General features: G+C 34.2%; 1 protein-coding gene across 5 annotated transcripts in view; it reads right to left on the bottom strand.

The window, feature by feature from the left end:
* TNNI3K (TNNI3 interacting kinase) overlaps nucleotides 1-16,060 on the bottom strand; it is a 317,149-nt gene that overhangs the window by 192,781 nt on the left and 108,308 nt on the right. For all 5 annotated transcript variants that reach the window (XM_082686565.1, XM_082686566.1, XM_082686569.1 and 2 more), the window contains exons 6-7: nucleotides 7,847-7,945; nucleotides 1,711-1,849 (exon numbers count right to left, since the gene is read on the bottom strand). In XM_082686565.1, the coding sequence (XP_082542691.1) occupies nucleotides 1,711-1,849; nucleotides 7,847-7,945 (238 nt within the window). The remainder of the gene's footprint in view (nucleotides 1-1,710; nucleotides 1,850-7,846; nucleotides 7,946-16,060) is intronic.

The raw sequence follows: 16,060 nt of genomic DNA, 5'->3' as shown, positions 1-16,060 counted from the left end.
GAAACTGCCTAAGCCTCTTCCCATATGTATCTCTGGAAGGCTTTACCTTTTCCTTATGTGTAGGTGAAAACATTGATTAGTTTTATTAACTGAATATTGATCTCAATTTTGGACCAAGGCACTGGCATTTGAGAGCTTTGACAACCTTGTCCTTTTGTAAATGTGCATAGTTTCTGCTGCAAAGGCTAGCAGCTCTTACAGCTGGGTTTTTAATTAGGTCTCTTGGGGGTCAATGGAAGAATGTTGGATGTGCCTGAGAGAATTTAATGACAAGATGTAACTCTGAGTGAATTCGTGTCAGAAAATAAAGTTTGTAAGGAAGAGAAAAAGAAAGAGAAAGAAATAACTTTTTTCAACATTCTACTTTTAATTGATTTTCCAAAATTCATCTTATAATTAAGAAAATTAAAAGTTGTGGGAAATTCTATTCTATTATCCATATCCTAAAATCTTTCTGTATGTCCTAAAGCTTTTTTTTTTCTCTCAGTCTGATCACACTGTAATGCTGTTTCACTAAAAATAATTGTAATATCAAATATCGGGGAGGATACAGGGAGCAACTGGAACTCTCATACATTGCTGCGGGAGTAAAAATAGTACAAACACTTAAGAAAACTGCTTCTAATTTCCTATAAAGTAAAACATATGCATATAGCAAATATATATGTATATATATATATATACACACACACACCGACACACACACACACACATACATATATATATTCACCCCAAGGGAGATTAGTATACATGTTAACATAAAAGAATTGAATGTTTCTGGCATCTACACATTCATAAAAGCCAAACACTAGAAACATTCAAGCATTCATTGGGAGGATGATGGATAATCAAATTGAGGAATATTCATACAACTTTAGCAATAAAAAAGACAAATTATGATTCGTGCAAAAACATGGATAAAAGCTACAATAATACTATCAGTCAAAAGAAGGCAATACTAAATTGTATTGAACTCCAAGAACAGAAAAAAAAACTAACCTATGGCAATAGAAGCCAGAATATTGATTAACTTTTGTGGTTAAAGATATTTACTGAGAAGAGGGCACAAATGAATGTTCCAGAGTTCAATTTTCCAAATGAAAATATTCAATATCTTGATCTGGGTGGTTTTCCATGGATAGTAAATATTCACTTAAGTCAACATTTACTTAAGATTTGAGAATTTTGCTATACGAAATTATACCTCAATTAAAAACAGGATTAGTGGGGCGCCTGAATGGCTCAGTGGGTTAAGCCGCTGCCTTCGGCTCAGGTCATGATCTCAGAGTCCTGGGATCGAGTCCCACATCGGGCTCTCTGCTCAGCAGAGAGCCTGCTTTCCTCTCTCTCTCTGCCTGCCTCTCCATCTACTTGTGATTTCTCTCTGTCAAATAAATAAATAAAATATTTAAAAAAAAAAAACAGGATTAGTGAAAAATAGCAAAATGAGAATGATTTATCTAATGGAACCACTTACTTTTATTGAACCATCTAATATGTTAAGAGTTGAACTAAAATGTATATAAAATGATGATGACATATACATTTAGTTATTACATTAAAATAATAAATTATAATTTATGGAATAAATTAGTATATGCAATTAATCAGCTTCAAGAGTATTCTCTAATAAATAAGGAAAGTGCAAATAAAAAATACACATAAAGTAAAAAAAAAAAATGCAAATGTCTTCTAAACATATAATCTTACCATCTGCTTTGCTGCCTTCTTCCATCAAGAGTTTTGTAATATTAAAGAATCCTTTTGCAGATGCTAGGTGGAGGGGCCTGTCTCCAACTTCACCACTTACATTTACATCAGCACCAAATTTCAAAAGAAGGCGAGTTACCTAAAGAATCCATTCATTTAAAATTAGTACCAAAAGTCAAACGATTTAATGCAAAGCTTTCAAAAAATATGAAAGAAGACATATCATTAAAGTTTTGTCTTAGATTATTTTTACCAGAAAATAACAGAAAATCCTAACTCAATTGGCCTAAGCAACAAATAATTTATTATTCCATCACTTAAGAAGAAGTCTAAAATCAGCAATTTCAGGGTTAGTTCTTCATTGTGCACAAATAATTTTCCCTAGAGTCACCCATAATCTTCCCTAAACCATCTTTTCCAAAGTCTTTTTCTGGCCAGAGCCAGCAGTGTTTACTTGCTTCTTGATTTTCACAGCAACTCCATGCATAAAGGGTTACAGATGGTTATCTTGCTACTGGAGTTCTGGGTTCTTTTCTGGATTTGTGAGTAAAGGGGAGATAGATGCACTTGCTTGCAGCATCTTCCTCAATTAGCTGAGATCCACATTCAAAGGGAGAGAAAGATGAAGTATTAAACAACTTAGGAGTCTTCCAGGGATTGTTTCAGATAATTTACAACATTTCTTTAAATTATTTACCTATTCACTTATAACCTTCCAGATAACTTCTCTAAATTTGACATTGTCTCCTCTGGCTATTTCAAAAGTCAGTACAACGATACTGAGAGGTAAGTAAGAATGGATTTGTGCCATCAAAATAACTCTTATGGGAGGAACCCTCAACTGACCTCATGACCACTGAGGTATTAGCATAAAAGTGAATTCAAACTCTAAAACTATTTTGAATTTCTATGTGGTAGCAAATAAACATCTCAACTATATGGTACATATTTAGTGGAAATTCTAGGCAAAAATTAGCTGTGTGGGATGTGGGAAACTTCATCTTGAGTATGGTAGGTAAAGAACAAGGGTACTGAAGTTAGGCTTTATCACCTTTAAAAATTATTTGACCTTTCAAAACTTCAGTTTCTTCATTACTAAGATGGGAATCACAATAGCTCCACTTCATAGGGTTGTTACAAGGATTAAATAAGTTATCACATGTAAAACACTTAGAAAAGTGCCTGGCACTCAATAAAATGTTAGCAGAAGTGGTAGCACCAATGTGGAACATGCATATTTTATCCATTTATTTGTTAGCTAATAGGCAGGCCAATACTTAATTCAGAAAAAATTGGAACAGTAAAAGTTAGTCTCAAGAGCTGTGCATTCCTAAGCAGATATTTCCACTTACAAAGACTCCATAAATTCTGGTTATGTGACTTTATAATGGACAGCTTTAAACTATCTTTGAAATCGATTGTCTATTAAGTACTATTATTATATAGCTAGGAAATATTGCTCTTGGTACAAAACATCTACTCTCCCACTTAAAAACAAGTAAATAAACAAATGGCAAGGAACATGGAACATTAGGCACATTTATATATTGAATGTACCATTCTCCTGTCAGCATATTTTAGCAAATGACAATAGCATCCATAAATTACTTATGTGCTGTCTTCGCACACAGAAAGTGAGTCCCTTATCATAAAAAGGCCATCCACATTTTAGCATAATTTTATAAGACTGTGACTATATATTCAGGGAAAGTAAACAAATTTAGCTCTCCACCCAACACGCACAGAAGCTCTTTATGTTTCAGTGGGTGAGGAGGTTAATCACCAAAGAGGATGACTCTACAAATAACATGCATTGTGTACATCCAGTCTGTGCCTAAAGTCAGAAAAGTATGGAATTTTTTCATCATCTGAGCTTTTCAACCCTGTACTTTCTGAAGCATTTTCAGTGCCCAGCTCTCCAGTACACTCCAGTGCACTCTGAGCAGCACATCAAATGAAATGAGAAATCTTTCCTAGCTATAGGTCACGCTTCACGGATCTGAGAGTGTCCAAGCATATGCTAGCTAGCAAAGAAATAAAGGCACAATGACTAGAAGAGCACAGCAACACAAGTAAGTTTGATTTTTTAACTTGGAATCCTCAGGCAGTACAATGGCATGACCTCTACAAAGGCAAAAAGGTATAATTTTACTCCATACTTGAGTAAGACTAGAGATCTAGAGATATAAAGTGAGGAAGAGTGAAAAAAGGATTTCAAAAGAGCAGTTAAGTTTTAATTATCAAATTACATGTGCATTTCTGTTTTATTTAGTTCTATTTGGTTTCTTAAGGCTAGCTAAATGGCGATGTTTGAAAGTCGCACACAAAAATTTTGTCTTTCAATATGTTAAGGTTAAAAATCAATGGACTTACTTTGTCCTGGGCCTATGTTAAGTAAGTTTTTTTTTTTCCTGAACATAATGTGGTTTTTAAATCATTAGGCATCTACCTCTTTGGAAAAGTTTGGCCATTCCATAAGATGTTAAACATGGTGTTACCATATAAGACATCAATTCCACCCCTAGAAGTACCCAAGAGAAATGCAAACAGATGTGTGTATCAAAACTTGTACATGAGCTAAGGAAGGAATGGGTGAAATAGATAAAGGGAATTAAGAGTACACTTATTTTGGGCGCCTGGGTGGCTCAGTGGTTAAGCCGCTGCCTTCGGCTCAGGTCATGATCTCAGGGTCCTGGGATCGAGTCCCGCATAGGGCTCTCTGCTCAGCAGGGAGCCTGCTTCCTCCTCTCTATCTCTCTGCCTGCCTCTCTGCCTACTTGTGATTTCTCTCTGTCAAATAAATAAATAAAATCTTAAAAAAAAAGAGTACACTTATTTTGATAAGCATTGAGAAATGTATAGAATTGTTGAATCATTATATCATACACCTGAAAGGAACATAACAGTATATGTTAATTATACTTGAATTTAAGAAAAAAAAAAAACCTGAATGTAGAGGGCAGCATTATTCAAAATAGCCAAAAAGTGGGAAAAAAAATCCACATCCATCAATTGATGAATGAATAAATAAATGTGGCATATTCATACAACAAAGTAGTACTCTACACTAAAAAGCAAGGAGATACTGATACATGTTATAAAGTTAATGAGACTTAAAAACACTATGCTAAGTGAAAGAAGTCAGTCACAAAGGAGCATATGTTGCATGACTCTATGTATAGGAGGTCTCTAGAATAGGTAAATCTATAGAAATGGAAAGTACATTAGTATTTTCTTCAGGCAGAAGAGATAGGTGGGGAAGAAGTTGGAAGAGCTAATGTGCACAAGGTTGCTTCTGTGGGTAATAACTTTGTTCAATTAATTGTCGTGATGGTTGTACACTTTGAATATACTAAAAATCACTGAGTTGTACAATTTAAATTGATGAAGTATATCTCAATAAAGTTGTTACAAATTTACAAAATCAATGGACTTTGGAGTTAGAGCACCTGGCCTTGAATTTAAGCAAATTTCCTGGACTTTTTTATTTGTTTCACTGATGGAAGAAGCAGCAGCAGCAGCTCTTAAGTACAGCAAATAACTTTGGACTTTGGGATCAGACAGGCGTGAATATATATTTAAGCTCTTCTAACCAGCTGTGTGACTCTGGCATGCCACCTGACCTAAGTGAGTTCATGTATCTCATTGACAGGAAGATGCAAATAACAACTATTTTTAGGATTTTGGAAAAATTACCAAAAAGAATAATCCACATAAAAGGCTTATCCCAGGGTAGAAGATTACTCATACTGTAACTTATTAAGTTCATCAGGATGTCGTGAAGGTCAAGTAAAACTACTCATTGAATGAAGACACACTTTCCAGTTAAAACATTCTCTCTATATAGTATTACTTTATTACAGCATGCTTGATATTGGATAATTAATTATTTTATAAATAATTATGTATTTAAATCAAATTATATTTAAAGCACATACAGTGATTTAAAAAAATAATTGTCTAGGTTATTCCATGTATTAGTTTCCCACTGTTGTAAACTGCCACAAAATTATTGGATTCAAGTAGCACAGGTTATTCTCTTAAAGCTCTGGAGGTTAGAAATCTAAAATCAAGGTATTGGCAGGCTTCAGTCTCTTTGGAGGCTTTCATTTCCTCACTTTTTCAGCTTCTATAGGTTGCATGCATCCTTTTTTTTTTTTTTTTCTTTTTTAATGATGAAAACAACTGTTTAGATTTAGCCAGCTGGACTCAGTTTAGATGATCCCAATTTTGTTGGCAACACCAAAAGCATCATAGTCAAGGGTCAGTTGAACATATGACTTCTTCTTTCCACCAGGTCTGATCAAGGTGTTGACCTTGGCCATGTCAATGTCATAGAGCTTCATCACAGCCTGTTTGATCTGGTGCTTGTTGGACTTGATATCCACAATGAACACAAGCGTGTTGTTGTCTCCTATTTTCTTCATGGCTGACTCAGTAGCCAGGGGGAACTTGATGATGGCATAGTGATCAGGCTCCTTTCTCCTGGGGGCGCTTTTTTGAGGGTATTTGGGCTTCCTTCCGAGATGCAGAGTCTTGGGTTGTCAGAATGTTGGTGGGAATGCAAGTTGGTGCAACCTCTTTGGTGAACAGTGTGGAGATTCCTCAAGAAATTAAAAATAGAACTTCCCTATGACCCTGCCATTGCACTCCTGGGTATTTACCCCAAAGATAAAGATGTAGTGAAAAGAAGGGCCATCTGTACCCCAATGTTTATAGTAGCAATGGCCACGGTCACCAAACTGTGGAAAGAACCAAGATGCCCTTCAACGAATGAATGGATAAGGAAGATGTGGTCCATATACACGATGGAGTATTATGCCTCCATCAGAGAGGACGAATACCCAACTTTTGTAGCAACATGGATGGGACTGGAAGAGATTATGCTGAGTGAAATAAGTCAAGCAGAGAGAGTCAATTATCATATGGTTTCACTTATTTGTGGAGCATAACAAATAGCATGGAGGACATGGGGAGTTAGAGAGAAGGGGGTTGGGGTAAATTGGAAGGGGAGGTGAATCATGAGAGACTATGGACTCTGAAAAACAATCTGAGGGGTTTGAAGTGGCGGGGGGGTGGGAGGTCAGGGTACCAGGTGGTGGGCATTATAGAGGGCACGGATTGCATGGAGCACTGGGTTTAGTGAAAAAATAATGATACTGTTATGCTGAAAATAAATAAATGAAAAAAAAAGAATGTAGGTGATGTGTAGATCTTTTTTTTTTTTTGTGATTGTGGACACCTTTCAGCACCACTTTTTTGGCCTTCAAAGCCTTTGCTTTGGCTTTGGCTCTGGGAGGGGCAGGGGCTTCCTTCTTAGCTTTAGAAACCATCTTTATAAAAGGGATTTTAGTTGCTTACATTCTTTAGCTCGTGACCCCTTCTTGTATCACTTTAACTTCTCACTTCTATTGTCACATCTGTTTCCTGCTCCCTAGTAAAAGGATCCTTGTGATTATATCAGGTCCACCCAGATGATTCCAGGATAATCTCTCCAACTCAAGATTCTTAATTTGATCACACCTGCAAAGTCCCTTTTAGGATATACATAAGTTCTGAAAATGAAAACCTGAACATATTTGCAGTATACCACATCCCAAGACAGTAGAAAAGAAGAAACTCAGTTTCTAAAACACACTTTTTTTTTTTTTAACCTGCTGGGACAGTGTTCATGATTTGTTTTATTGTTACTGTCACTAGCATCATCATAGTAACAGTTATTGAGCATTTGCCAAACACTTTAAATTAATATCTCATCATATCAGCAATCCTATGAGCTAGATACTATTAATATTTTCTCTATTATGCAGATGAAGAAACTGATGATCAGGGAAATGACATAACATACACATGGTCACAAAGCTAGGAATTTTTCGAATTCAGGCTGACTGATTCCTGGGATTGTATACTTACATTACTGCCTCCCTTGGGTACTAAGACAGTCAGTAAAAATGAGTAACTTGGAAGATGCAGTATTTCTAAGGATCTATAAGTTCCTTAAGGGTGGAGGTGATGAGAATATGGCAAAAATAATTCAAAAGATATCTTAAATATTCTTTCTTTGAGGCTAGAACAGATAGCTCAACAAAAGCCTGGAAGGTCCCCCAGCCTTTGGGAATACTACTGTCAGACTTACCTGTTCATGTCCATAGTATGCTGCAATGTGCAATGGAGTGAAAAAAACTGCATCTTGAACATTGACATTAGCTCCCTGTTGCAGCAGGACATCAGCAGCCTGGATAAGAAAGAGAGCTCTGGGTTAATACCTGGCTGAGGAAATGATGTAAACAAACACTCAAAGGAGCAGGAAATGTAATTGAGTAATTGAGTATATGAAAGAGAATAATGGGAAATTCATTTTAAAAGAATACTGTCAGATTGAGAAGGCATTTGAAACCTTGATTTGAGACCTTGATTTGGGGCATCTGCCTATCAAAATTCATTTTACAACCATCATGCACAATGCTTGTTCAGAAGTCACCATCCTGAAGCAGTTTTCTTTCATCTCCCTTCTCTGAAACCTCTGACGACTTGTTTTTGTCTAGAAAATGAAGACTGGACCCCTTAGTGTGGGTTTCAAATGCCTTCTCAATCTGACAGTATTCTTTTAAAATGAATTTTGCATTACTCTCTTTCATACACTCAATTACTCAATTACATTTCCTGCTCCTTTGAGTCTTTGTTTACATCATTTCCTCAGCCAGGTATTATCTTTTGCCCGAACTACAGATATTTAAACCCAAGCTAAATACCTTCTTCTCCAAGATTTCTTTGATTTTCCTCCCTTCCCTGTCAGTGGACTTGCTGAAATTATCTTTCTTCTACAGAAATTGCATGTAACTTTCTTTCATGCGATATATAACAACTGAATAATTATATGTATTCCTTTTCATTCATACTAAAGAACAAATCCTTTAAGGACAAAGTACATCAGGTTCATCTTTATAATCCTGACCTGGCCTGTTGCTATGCAAATAGCAATCATTCAATAAGCATTTGTTGAATGAATGAGTGGATGAGTGAATGAATGAATGAATGTATGAATGAATGAAATAATGAATAAATGAGCAACTGAAAAACACAAGGAGCTATTGGTCAATTATCTTCTTTGAAAATTATACATTGTAACAAATTGGCTAACCCTTCAAATTTCTTCTCCTCCCAAAGACCTATTTCTAAGTCTCACTTTCTGGAAAATTGGTTGGAATCATTTCCTTCAGACGTGCTCCTTTTTATTGTGGATTTTAATGCATTATCTATTCTTCCTGTACTCAAATAATTCATTTGGGAAAATTTTCAAAAGTCTGTTAAGCTTAGGAGACAACACAGGAAGATAGGATCTAAAAGCTCAAGGACTTATGTTCTAACATCGCTTCTATTAAAATAAACAAATTGCCTCAGTAAAGTTTCCTATCCTGTTTGAATCATAGCCCTTCAGAACTGGAGAGGGACCATGGGCAGACATTACATTTCAAACCCCTATTTTTTAAAGATGAAGAAACAGAAATGAGAAAAAGGAAGAAATTGAAAATGAGAGGAAGTAGGACATTTCTCAAGGTCATGGAGCAAGTCAGTGTCAGCACAGAATCTTTAGTCTCTTGCCTCAAGCTTTGTTTCTGAGTGCTCTATGGTTTTAAATAGTTTATTCATTCAATCATCCGTTTATTCATTATCAACACACAATTTATTGAGCATGTATGAGCTAAAACTGTTGTTTTGCATGCTTATTCTCAGAAGTTATTCAATCAGCATTACAACTGATTGTCATACAAAATTAAGGAATTCTTTTTTTTTTAAAGTACAAAGAAGTTTATTGAAACATTATAATAGTAAAGAAAAATGTAATGTTCTTTGTGGAAATAATATTATGTTCTCAAAACTATCACTTTTTTATTAACCTGGAAAGGGATCTATGAAATACCTTTAAGTTAAATAAGCACATGCATTCATATATATATATATATATATATATATATATATATACACACACACACACACATATATATAATACTTATATATATACATTAATAATTTTAAATAATGGAAGGAAACATACTAAAACATTAATAGTAAATAGCTATATAAGGTGAGATTATAAAGGAACGTCACATTTTTTAATTTCATAACTTTTACCATGACTTGTATTACCAGGAAAATATCTTCCATTTTGAAACAAAAATTAATAAGAAATACCAAATTTTAATATTTTGGAGAGTGAGTTCACCCATATTTTTATTCCTAACTGTCTTTCAAATGAAATCACTGTTCTAAATAAATATTTATACCATTCATGAGTAGCAGTAAAATAGGGGACTTTTTAGAGCTTGTGAATAAAGTTGTGATTTAAAGCTCAACACACTTGATATTGGAGCCACAATAAAACTGAGTTGAAGGCTTTGAGAAAAAACTTCTACTAACAAAGCAAGATCTACAGTTGCAAGATATTTGAAATTCTTACCAAAGAAACTCCACATACAATAGGAAAAATAATCAAAGTTATGTTTTTGATGGATTTGATGATTAATAGTGAACAAAAATCAGAAGATAAAATACAATCAGTGACAATGCGTTAGAGATAATAGAATGACTGAGTTTAATGTTACAGGCTTTTCAACTAGTTTAGACGTAGCTATTCCTTTGTTCATTTATATTGTCTAGCTACCCAAGAAGGTCATTTACAAGATCGAAGGATCATGAATTTTCATTAGATTGATCAAAAGCAGCTGGAAACGTTCTTTCAGTGAAAGATACACATTTGTTTTTTTTTCTTAATTATTTTAAATTGTTTTTTAAAATTCTTTTCTCCGAGATCTTCTTTAAATTCAAGTTGGTTAACATATAGTATAATATTAATTTCAGGAGTAGAATCTAGCGATTTAAAAATATAAGGAATTCTTGTTAGGACATCTGAAATTTCTGGTGGTTTCAAAAATATAAACAGGTTTGGGGAACCTCAGTGGCTCAGTCGGTTATGTCGGCTCTTGATTTCAGCTCATGTCATGATCTCAGGATTGTGAAATCAAGCCCCAGGTTGGGCTCTGTACTCAGTAGGGAGACTGTGATTCTCTCTCTCCTCCCTCTGCCACTGCCCCTTTGTGTGCACACACACATGGTTTCTATCTCCCTTTCTCTAAAATAAATAAATCTTAAAAAAATCTATATTTATATCTATATCATCTATATCTCTATATATTTATATCATCTCTATCTCTATCTCTCTGTCTCTATATCTATGTATACATCTGTATAGGCTTCTGTATACACCCAGAACAGTATTTTTTCTGTTTTTGAGTATTGCTAACAAGTGATCCATAGAATACATAATGTGTATAGTGAGTTGATTTTCTAATAAAAAAATTAAAAACACCATTAACATTTATTGAGGGCATATTGAGAGTCAGACCCTGCACTCAGTGCATAAATGGTAATTGGAATGTCCTGTTTCACCCCAAAACAGAGAAAGATAAGTACCTACTTTTCCATTTTAAAAGTGAAGAAACTGAGCCTCAAGGAGGCTAGATAAATTATTTGAGTTCCTACAGCTAGTAAAGGCAGAACTGGAATTCAAATCTAGGTCCCTTTGACTTCAAACATTTTCCATCAGGCCCTTTGTGTGACCTTGATCTCATTAACACTAATCTTTAAGTAAATGAACTAACTAAGAGGAAACTTTCAGTAGAAGCTCTATGGATCCAGCTTGGAATGAATATCAGAGCCATTTACATAAAACATTTGGTATCTTAGACTTTACATGCCTGGGAGTTCAATCTTAGGAACCTTTATAGAAGGTCACAAATGATCAAGTAAATGAAGCTTTTTACAATTTCCCTTATTTTAAATATAGCATAGAGTAAAGTAGACAGCATGCATTTTTATTGTAATAGGGACTCTGAAATGTTAACATATAGTGCCAATTTCTCAGGCTTGATTCCAGAACTTACTTTGATTCTAAAAGATAACGGCTCTTAGGCTTCAATAAATGGTCCAAAGCAAACTTTTTTCCTCCTAAATCTGCACTTACCCAATCACTCAGAAGGTCAATCTTTTGGCTGAGCATTAATTATGAAGTGCTGGCCTTCTGAGAAACTGTCAAAAATGTAAGTCTTAATGAAACCACAGAGTCATTATTGAACAGTAGGCTTTATTTAGTTTGTTTTAAAACTCAAGGAAATATTTAACTATTGAGAGCAATGTACATTGGAATTATTTGAATAATGTCATATGTTACTTATATGAGTAGAATGCATTTATTGATCTTTATTTCTTTTGGAGTCATCATGGAGAGAGTATATCTAAGCAATCTATGGGAATATAATGTATTGTGATGTACAAATATGACTGTCATGGAGACAGTAAGACAATTTGTAAGACAAATGCACTTGTATTAACATGTAAGCTGGAACATACATCTATCATTTAATCCATGCTTCCCTTCTCCAAAACGTAAAAAAGTTGGTAAAGCAATCTCGCATTCTTTCTACTATATGAAGCCTCATAAAGTCACGGTCTGAATTATTTGCCACTTTGCAAAGTATATGATAGGCATCCAAATAATTGTTGAATTGGACTGTATTTCTAGCAAAAATTATACACACACACACACACCATTAGTTATAAGGGAATTAAACTAACAATCAGGACACAATTATATGATAGAAATTTTAAATAATTCAATTCAACAAACATTTATTGATCATTTATTTATTTTTAAAATTCAATTAGCCAACAAATAGTACATCATTAGTTTAAGATGTAGTGTTCAGCTATCCATTGGTTGAGCATACTAAATTAACCTTTTGCAAACCACAGTGCCTGCTCCATGCCAGGAACTGTGATTAGAGTTTTACATGTACACATTATCTCATTAAGATTTTTGTAAGTCACAAAATCTGTTGTCTTAAGATTTTTTGATAGAATACATAGTTTTGACCTTTTTCCCTTGAAAATATTAACAAAACTACTAGTGAAATTGTAGAGTAGAAAAAAAGTTATCACAGAAAGGATATCTTTATAATCTCTAGACTCTTTTTTTTTTAAAGATTTTATTTATTTATTTGACAGAGATCACAAGTAGGCAGAGAGGCAGGCAGAGAGAGAGAGAGAGAGAGAGAGAGAGAAAAGAAGCAGGCTCCCTGCTGAGCAGAGAGCCCAATATGGGGCTCTATCCCAGGGCCCTGGGATTATGACCTGAGCCGAAGGCAGAGGCTTTAACCCACTGAGCCACCCAGGCGTCCCAATCTTTAGATTCTTTATGGAAATAAACTGTATTATATTTAGATTTGTATAAATGACATATATGTCACTATTATTATTATTATGATTAAAGGAATGGTGCTTAAATATAGTCTGGTAACTAGGTACCTTTTACTGACCAAAGGATAAGCACCAAAAAGTGCTTCCCATTACGTAGTTGTTTCATAAGCATAGAAAATGAATCAGAGTTCCTTATTTTGATAGTAGGAATTACTATATATATTACACTTTACAGATTTTTTTTATTTACCAGTTGACTCTTCAAAAGATCCAACTGGGGTATCTCCAATTTTCAGGTGTATTTAAATATATATTTATATATTCTGCTCTTTCTTCCTAGAAAGCCTCCTTTCTCTTTCTCTGCATGCCATAACCAGTCTCAAGGTCAAGCTTAGGTTCTTCATGAGAAGTTCCTACAAATACTTCCTCATATTGAACATTTCTGGATGCTTATACTATTTGTCCTCACAACTTAATCTTCCTTTTAATAGTCACTGTGGGTAAACAACTATTATATAAAATTCTTAACTTTTTTTTTTTCATGTTCTAAACTTGTGCCAGTGAAGTGTAGTAAGTTTGGGACTTCAGCAAAAATAATTTTTCACTGGAATTTAATCATAATTAAAATGGTCAAATCTTTGGGGATAAAAATATATGTTTATAAAAAATAAAAAATTTAAAAAAATGGTTAAATCTTATTATTTAAAATTCCAGAGATTCTACAAGTAATGTCTATAAGAGCAAAGGCCTTTATTGTTCTTGCTTGCTGAATACTTCTATAATATGACTTTAACTTATATGACTTGGTACCATTTAGCACCCTCTCTATTCTTTATATTATTAAAGTCATCAATAGCACTGAAGAAAATAAAGGCCATATCAAGAGGAACCAAATGTCCCACGGGAGAGAAGTAGAATAAAATAAATTTTGAGGGATAAAATGTCAATCGATATCAGTTGAAACTGCCAACATTAGGTACAGTGTCTTCTACCTAGTAGATGTTCAATAAATACCTATACTTTTAAATTAAGATTTTCTTTCCTTTAAGTGATGTATCATTTTAATGACTTTCTTGTTGTCTTCTTCAAATGTATGCTTATACTACTGTTTTCCTCAGGATTTACAGTTTATTTAAAGCCAGAATTTTCTCTTCTGTATACATTTATTTAACTTTTACTACTAAGATTTAGAGAGAGCAAAACCATGAGACTACACTAGGATAATACACATTGCCTTTTTTTTGGGAAAATCTGTAGTAGTGAAACTTTAGACAAAAATGATTTTTTAAAATTTTTAAATTTTGAATTTTTTTAAATTTAAATTTTAGAATTATGTTAATTCTCAGTTAACGTACAGTGCTATATTGGTTTCAGGTGTACCATATAGTGATTGCACAATCCTATACGTTACTCAGTACACATCAAAAGTTCACTCCTAAATCCCCATCACCTATTTAACCCATTCACCCACCCATCTTTCCTTTGGTAACCATTAGTTTGTTCTCTTTAGTTAAGAGACTGTTTCTTGGTTTCCTTGTCTCGCCGTCTCTCAATCTTTCCCTTGGTTCATTTGTTTTGTTTATTAAATTCCATGTGTGAGAGAAATCATATGGTATTTGTCTTTCTCTGACTATTTTGTTTAGGATTATACTCTCTAGTTCCATCCATGTCTTGCACCAGTTTGCTTTCCGACAAACTGCGCAGTTTTCCGGAATGCAAACTGGTGCGGTCACTGTGGAAAACAGTATTAAGTTTCCACAAAAAGTTAAAAATAGAAATACCCTATGATCCAGTAATTGCTCTACTGGATATTTACCCCCAAAATACAAAAACACTAATTCAAAAGGATACATGCACCCTTATGTTTATAGCAGCATTCTTTACAATAGAGGAAAATGTTTTCTAAAGTTTATGCCCCATGAATTCAAAATGATCCCAAAGACATTAATATGCAAATTGATTTAGATTTGATATTTTCCAATTATTTCCATCTCTAACTTTCAAAAACTGGTTCTCAATTGTGTCCCCTTGAACCATTCCCTCTCTCCTAAACTTTATAGACAATACTCTTAAAAGCAGTCTACCTTTTGTTCACATTTCCTCACCTCCTATTCATTCCTCAACCCACTACAACCTGCCTTCAGACCTCACCGCCTTAGCATAATTTCTGTGGAAAATGACATGAAAGGCCTCCTAATTGCCCATTCCAACAGATACTTTTTAGTTTTTTCCTTATTTTAATATTTATTTTGTTATTTATCTGTTCCTTAACATCCTATTCTTCCTTAGGTTGATTGACATTGCAGTCTTTGAGTTTGCTCCCTACCTTTCTGCCAACTTGTTATTATTCCTCCTCAGAGGTGACTCTCTCCGTTCAACTCTTAAGAGTTTCTTAAGTGTTGCTTTTTCCTCACTGACAAGTGTTTACTTGTGCTTCTTTTCGATCTCCTTTTTCTGCTATAATTCTTTTGTAGTAAGTTAATACATGCAAAACAATTAGCACAATACTTGGTATGTAATGAAAAGTATTCAATAAGTGGCAGCTATTAGTTATTTTACTGTATACATTCTCTGGTTGATTCCATCTACTATGACTGTTGCTGCTGCTGCTGCTACTACTTCTACTACTACTACTACACACACACACACACACACACACACACACACACACACACACACACACACATTCACCCGTCTCCAGTTGCATGTGCTTTTTCCAGACTTCCTCTAACAGAAAATCTACCTTCTTTGGCAACTGTTCATCCTGTTACATATTTCTACTCTATTTCCCATTGCTTTTTTCCCGGAGGTGATAGAGTCCTCTACATTGATCTGTCACTTATAGTTTGATTGTTATTAATGTGAATGAAGCATTAGAAGGCAAAGGGAACTAATATTTCTTCAATGTGTACTTTGAGGATATCTATGGGCAAAATAGAATATCTCTTTCAGGTAATGCTTATAGCAATCTCATGGAATTTTATCAATATCCCCACCTTAAAAATAATAATAATGGAATTCAGAATTATATAGCTTTTAAGGAAAGTTTAAATTCACCAAAGTTTAAATTCAGATCTATGGAGGTCCAAAGCACCAT

The sequence above is a fragment of the Mustela nivalis genome (assembly GCF_964662115.1).
Source record: "Mustela nivalis genome assembly, chromosome: 10".
Lineage (NCBI taxonomy): Eukaryota > Metazoa > Chordata > Mammalia > Carnivora > Mustelidae > Mustela > Mustela nivalis.
The sequence above is the reverse complement of the archived record's forward strand: the minus strand, read 5'-3'. Positions and strand labels throughout refer to the sequence as shown.